Consider the following 6,194-nt stretch of genomic DNA (forward strand, 5'->3'; position numbering starts at 1 on the left):
GAGATTTTTGGCTGTTAAAGTACACTAGGCTGTGTAGAGTCAAGCTCTTGTGCAGGTAGCTAGGAGGAGACACAGGCACACATAGAGAGAGGAAGAGAGGGAGAGAGAGAAGGAGGGAGGAAGAGAGAGAGAGATAGGGAGAGGGGAGAGGACCATGAATGAGAAGTAAGTCTGAAGACAGTGCAGGGCAGTCCTCACCTGCCTCTGAGGATCCCTTGGATGGCAAGCTAATTCTTCACATAGTGGCAGTGCCTTTCATCCTAAGTGCTGGCTTGCAAGTGGCAGGGGCAGAGTGACAGTAGAGAAAACTGTCATGACAAAGGGCAACAATGCCTGTTCCTCGAGAGAGGACCCAAGCACAGAGATAGATCCTTCTGCAGCACAGGCCAGGCCAGAACCACCTGCTGTGGAAAGCTCTTTGGAACTTTCACTTCTGCCTGGACTGGGCAAAGACTTTCCTTTCTTCAGAGGCAAATGTGGAAAAGGTGTTTAAAGGCACTCAAACTAACCCCTGACAGACAAGGCGCAACACTCTTTACTCACAGCACCCAGGAGACAGAGGCAGGTGGATCTCTGAGGTCAGCCTGGTACAAGTTCTAGGCCAGCCAGGGCTACATAGCGAGCCCCTCTCTCAGAGCAAATAAACAAACAAGCAAAGATAGCACTTCCTCAGAACATCTGTGAGGACAGACTTCATATTTTCTTTCCAGAGTTTGCATAGCAGTTAAAAGAGGCAGATGCTGAAATTCATAAAAAAAAAATAGACAAATGACATATTATCCTATGTGACTTCCCCTTTCTTTTGGAAGGAAGATCTTTACTTTCTCTGAGCCCAGCATATTTGCTCCTGCGTGGTGCCATAGCTTGCCTGGTTTTCTTCTGTCTAGACAGGCTGAGAGGAGGGGCGAGAGGCTGCTGCCTAGTGGGACTAGCCACTGTGAGCCTTCAGTATGTGGTGTTAATGATTCACTGTGCCTTGTGCTTCCAGGCAGTGGGCCGATCCAGCTGTGGCAGTTTCTTCTGGAATTACTCACTGATAAGTCTTGTCAGTCTTTTATCAGCTGGACAGGAGATGGCTGGGAATTCAAGCTTTCTGACCCAGATGAGGTAAGAAGTGAGTGACTTGGGACTCCTGGGCTGAGAAAGGGTGAGGGAAACCCCTGGGATTTTGATCCTGTGGGCCTGGATTACTAGCTCAGTGCTGCTTCTTGCTGCTTGTGTGACCTAGAACAAATGGAGCAGCCTCTCTGAGCTCCGGTTCCATCACTGGCAGAACAGAAAGCGTGTGCCCTGTCCATTAAACCAACGTGTATCTAAGTTTCTGATACACACTTGGTCCTGTCCTTTCCCTCTTTCTAGCCCTGGGATCTGTGAATCTGAGAGGCCTTGAAAGATGCATTTACTTTGTTCATCCTTGCATCCCAGAGTGCTTATTAAGTGGTTGATCTGCACCACACCTGATTCTATTGCCAAAACATCAATATATATGAGAGAGGAAATCTCTCCTCTGGCAGATAAGAGAGAGTGTCTGCACCATGGTACAGAAAGAATACTTCCTGCTGGTGAATACAGAGGCAGCATCTCCATCCTCCTGTCCTCACCTTCCTGTCCAGTTTTATGCTTTCAAATTAAGGATAGTTGCTTATCATGTGAGCTAGAGGGATGTCTGTACTGTCTTTTTTCCCTTAAAATAGCAAGTATTTTAACCCTATCCCATAGGAGTTCAGAGTCACTGTGTTTTCATCAGTGTAAAAAATTAAATTGAGTCCAACACTTGAAAACTAGAACTTAGGAGGTCTACTGCAGTAACATGTATGGAATAGGGACAGCATTCTAGTAAGAGGAGCACACGGGGCTCAGAAAGACAACACACACTCTCATTTACCTGTAGCAACTAAATTGCTGCCTCCATAGGAGAAGGGAATAAAATAGTGACTATCAGCACATGGGCAGGGGGAGGGTAAGGGGATGGAGAGACAGTTAGTTAATGAATCCAAGGATGCTATGACAGGAAGAGGCAACGTTGAAACTTCTGTGGTACTGTAGGGTGGCTACAGAACATTAATCACATATTTCAGAATAGCTAACGCAAGTTATCTTGAACTGTCCTCAGAAGGTAATGGCCAGTGTCTATGATCGAAGACATACCATTTAGCCTGATCTGATGATTATACAATGTATAGCTGTATTAAAATGTTGCATTGGACTACCCACATGTTTCTGAAATAATCTCCAAATGTCCATGGCTCCTAACTGCACATTCTATGCACAGTTACTGTGAACAATTAAAAATATATTTTGAAAAGAAAATGTAATTCAGAGGGAATAGCTCAAAAGTATGTACACATACAGATTTCTAAGCATTGTGTTTGACCACGGGTCATGATGGGTGTGAAAAGACGTATCTATATGTATTCTGGTATTTATCCTTCAGGCTTTTGCACAATTCTATTTAATTTTGTTTTATTTCAGGTGGCCAGGAGATGGGGAAAGAGGAAAAACAAACCTAAGATGAATTATGAGAAACTGAGCCGTGGCCTCCGCTACTATTATGACAAAAATATCATCCATAAGACGGCGGGGAAACGCTACGTGTACCGCTTTGTCTGTGACCTGCAGAGCCTACTCGGATACACCCCTGAGGAGCTGCATGCCATGTTGGATGTAAAGCCAGACGCTGATGAGTGATGGACACAGAAGGGGCGGGGGAAACCCTGTTGAGACCTCTCAAAGGACAACCGTGTTGGTTGGACTCTTAATTCTTAATTGTTGTTCTATGTTTTATTTTCCAGAACTCATTTTTCACATTCAGGGGTGGGAGCTAAGGGAACTGCAGCTATATTCCATTGGCCATTGGCAAGGCTGGAAAGAGAAAGTCAGCACCGGTGGGGTGGGTGGGGCAAGAAGTTCCTGAGCAGCTTTTCAGGAAAGAGAAAAAGGTCTTCTCAGGAGCCTGATGGACCTCGCTTGCAGGAGGAAGAAACTAATGTATCAAGTTATCGTTTTGTTTTTTAATCTAAGAAAAATGTCCATCCTGAGTTATGGATTTATTAGTGGAGGAATTGTCACATCAAGAGTGATGAGATTGATGGAAGTCCATCAGTTTGGAGGGTGGGATAAAAAGAGTTTTCTTCAGGGGAATTACTAAACACAGGAATTATTAACCTTTCTACTTTTCGAAACAAAGGTGGACACCAGTGGAAGGGGTCCAGAACTGTTTTTATGTTGAAGTTTATTTTATTAAATTTTGTGCCAGTATTTTTTTTCTTAAAAAAAAAAAATCGTCTTAAGCTCTAAGGTGGTCTCAGTATTGCAGTATTGTGAGTTTGTTCTTGTTATTTGCTGGCTGAGGATTCTGTCACAGTGAAAGGCAACTGTTTATATAGACCCTATTGGAAAATCAAAGCTCTGAACTGAGATCAGAGACCCAAAACTCATCTGACTTATAGCTAAAGGAAAGGAATGCTGATTTGGGGGCAGGAGAACTGTGCATGTGAATTCCACCTACAGTTTGTAAAAAAACCTTTTGAGGACTGTCAGGCTTTGGACTTAGTGCTAGAGGAGGGGCACTAAGCCTTTGCACTGAATGTATTTTGCAGCTCTGATTTGGGACTGTTGTCAACATAGGAACACTGTTAAAAAGCCTTGGAAAGGAAATGGAAGGGGCAAAGATCCACCTGGTTTGGGGTTAAATCTCTACCTGAAACAGATGACTCAGAATAAAAGCTGTCTGCACGGGCATTACCCGTCAGGTCTTAAGTAACCCTGAATGCATGCCACTCCAAACTAACGCTCTACAATTTCTCCTCTGTGTCTTGTTTCCACGGTCTCCCACACTGCAGCCCCTCCCCCCCCACCCCCAGCCACACCTCATTATTCAGTAGAGTGGAATGTAACGCTTTCTGATAGGTGGATGAAAGTGTAATTTCAGACATTGCAACATGGATCTAGAGAGTTCAGGCTTGCTGGGGTTCAGAGGCCACTGAAATTAAGAGGGTACTTCAGTAGCACGTGTCTTGGCCTCCTTTGGGAAGGGGCTTTCCTTCGAAGAGCTTGTCAGGTAGGATTTCAGGTGAGCCTGCATGCAGAGGGAGTGGTAGAGAGTGCTGGAACCCCCAGCTTGACCTGTTAGCTTGGCAGAGGGCAAGTGAAGGTCAGCTGCAGACGAGGGATGACTTAACGGAGAAAATACAAGGGAAGGAGCTTGGCAAAGATATAAGGAGGCCCACGATGTGTAAGTATATATGCTTTGGTTTTTCTCAGAGTTTAAATACAAAGAGTTAATTGAGGCAGTCATCTTCCTGCCGGTTGGGAGGGGACCTGGAAATGAAGCACTGGGTGTAAACACAAAGCAAGGAAACGTGCCTGTTATCATTAGAATCCCCTCCACTGTATACATGCCTGGGTGAGATAGTAGACTTGCATGAGAGAAAAGAGGCAGTTGATTGAGATGGGCATCTCCAGGCTGACCCTTTTGGGGGATTTAGCTAAGAAAATGTAATCATAACTACCTTGTTTCATCTTCATGAGAATTGAGGGGGTCGACTCCCAGATTCTCTTGCAGACCTTGAATTACTAAGAACACAACTCTTGTCCGTGGGTGTTCTGTGCTGATGGATTGCAGCATCCACACAAGGAAAGCAAAGGCAAAACACCCCAGCTATGTGTGTTGATCTTACAGATGCAGGTGCCTTAATGAAGCTCTCAAAATATTTAGGAGCTGCTCAGGGAGTGCTAGGTGGGATCGTTTTGGATTGTGTTGCTTTCTCTTGATTATGTGGTCTTTGTTGGGCACTGGCAGTGTGTGTGTGTGTGTGTGTGTGTGTGTGTGTGTGTGTGTGTGTGTGTGTGTATACATGTCTGTAAAACTGCAGCTGAAATAGTACTGAATTTTCTGCTTAAATCTGTTCACATTTCTGTAATGGTGAAAGAGTACAGCCAGGGCCAATGTCATTGCTTGCTGTTTGCAACAAGGCTTTTTAAAAACATCACTTTCCCAAGACACCATCCTTCCCTTTTAACACCTGCACTCCTGCAGAGAGACGGTGGAAGGAAGTGCCTTCCCATACTCCTCAGCTTGCTCACTTGCCAGGATGCCCTTTCTCCCTAGGTCCACCATTTTCAGGATTTGTAGATAGTGTATTAGTCAGACAGCTTTGTTGTCCATCTGGCCAGATGCTTTTCTCCCTTTTGTCCAAAGGCCAGAGACCATCCCAGGAAGAGTGGTGGGTGGCATATACACTGGAAATGTAGCAGCATTGTTGCATTGATGCTCTTTAAACACATTAACTTCCGAGGAAGGGGGAACAAATCTGATCTAGTGGGTGATACACTTGCTTTCCCAGAGAGATGCTTTAAGCTATGTGGTTGGCTTTTGGCTCAGAGTCAGGGATTGGGGGAGGAGCGGTGTTTCTCCCTACATAGAGCTCTGATTTTTTGTGGCCCTGGAGATTGGTGGAAAGATTCTAGATCAGAGGCGCTCTTCCTCACTTTGGAGACCAACACTCTGGGTTTTAAAGCATTAACCTTCATGGTGAAATCACACCTTCTGTCTTCTAGTCATGCTGTGCATGCTGCTTTCTCTGTTGGGGTCTATATAAATTTGTTGAACTCTTACATACATTCCAAAGAAGTTTCAAGGAACCACAAAATGCATATATGAAGTATATATGTTAAATGAAATTATCTCTATCAGGAATACTGCCTCAGTTATTGAATTTTTTTTAAGAATACTTTTTTTTAAAGCTGAGAATTATTGGGGTAAAAGGTGTTATATTGTGTTTGACTATTTTCCAACTTGTATTTTCATATAATTTATATTTTTTAAATGCTGAAAATTTAAAAGCAAGATTTAAAAAGGAAAAGCAGGTGCTTTTTAAAAATCAGAACTGAGGTAGCTTAGAGATGTAGCGATGTAAGTGTTTTATATGTTTTTTTTTTTTTTAAAAAAAACAAATGCAAAAAAATTCTTATGGGGGAGTTTTTTGTTCGTTTCTTTTAGTAGCTGATGCTGGCACATCATTTTGCTGGAAAGTTTTTTATATACTGTAGCCTGATTTCATATTGTATTTTAAACTGTGTGAAATTAAAGAAACAAAGAATTCATTCATAACGCGAGGTGGCTCTGGCTTGATTCTTTCCTGTCTGCATCATGGGAAAATTAGGAGAAATTAATCAACAAGAGAAAAGCACAA

General features: G+C 43.4%; 1 protein-coding gene across 5 annotated transcripts in view; it reads left to right on the top strand.

The window, feature by feature from the left end:
* Ets1 (ETS proto-oncogene 1, transcription factor) overlaps positions 1 to 5,939 on the top strand; it is a 94,966-nt gene extending 89,027 nt beyond the window's left edge. For all 5 annotated transcript variants that reach the window (XM_051156138.1, XM_051156136.1, XM_051156135.1 and 2 more), the window contains 2 exons: positions 989 to 1,107; positions 2,473 to 5,939. In XM_051156138.1, coding sequence (XP_051012095.1) covers positions 989 to 1,107; positions 2,473 to 2,688 — 335 coding nt within the window. In that variant the 3' untranslated portion in view covers positions 2,689 to 5,939. The remainder of the gene's footprint in view (positions 1 to 988; positions 1,108 to 2,472) is intronic.
* The last annotated feature ends 255 nt before the right edge of the window (positions 5,940 to 6,194 follow it).

This window comes from Acomys russatus, chromosome 14 (assembly GCF_903995435.1).
Source record: "Acomys russatus chromosome 14, mAcoRus1.1, whole genome shotgun sequence".
Classification (NCBI taxonomy): Eukaryota; Metazoa; Chordata; class Mammalia; order Rodentia; family Muridae; genus Acomys; species Acomys russatus.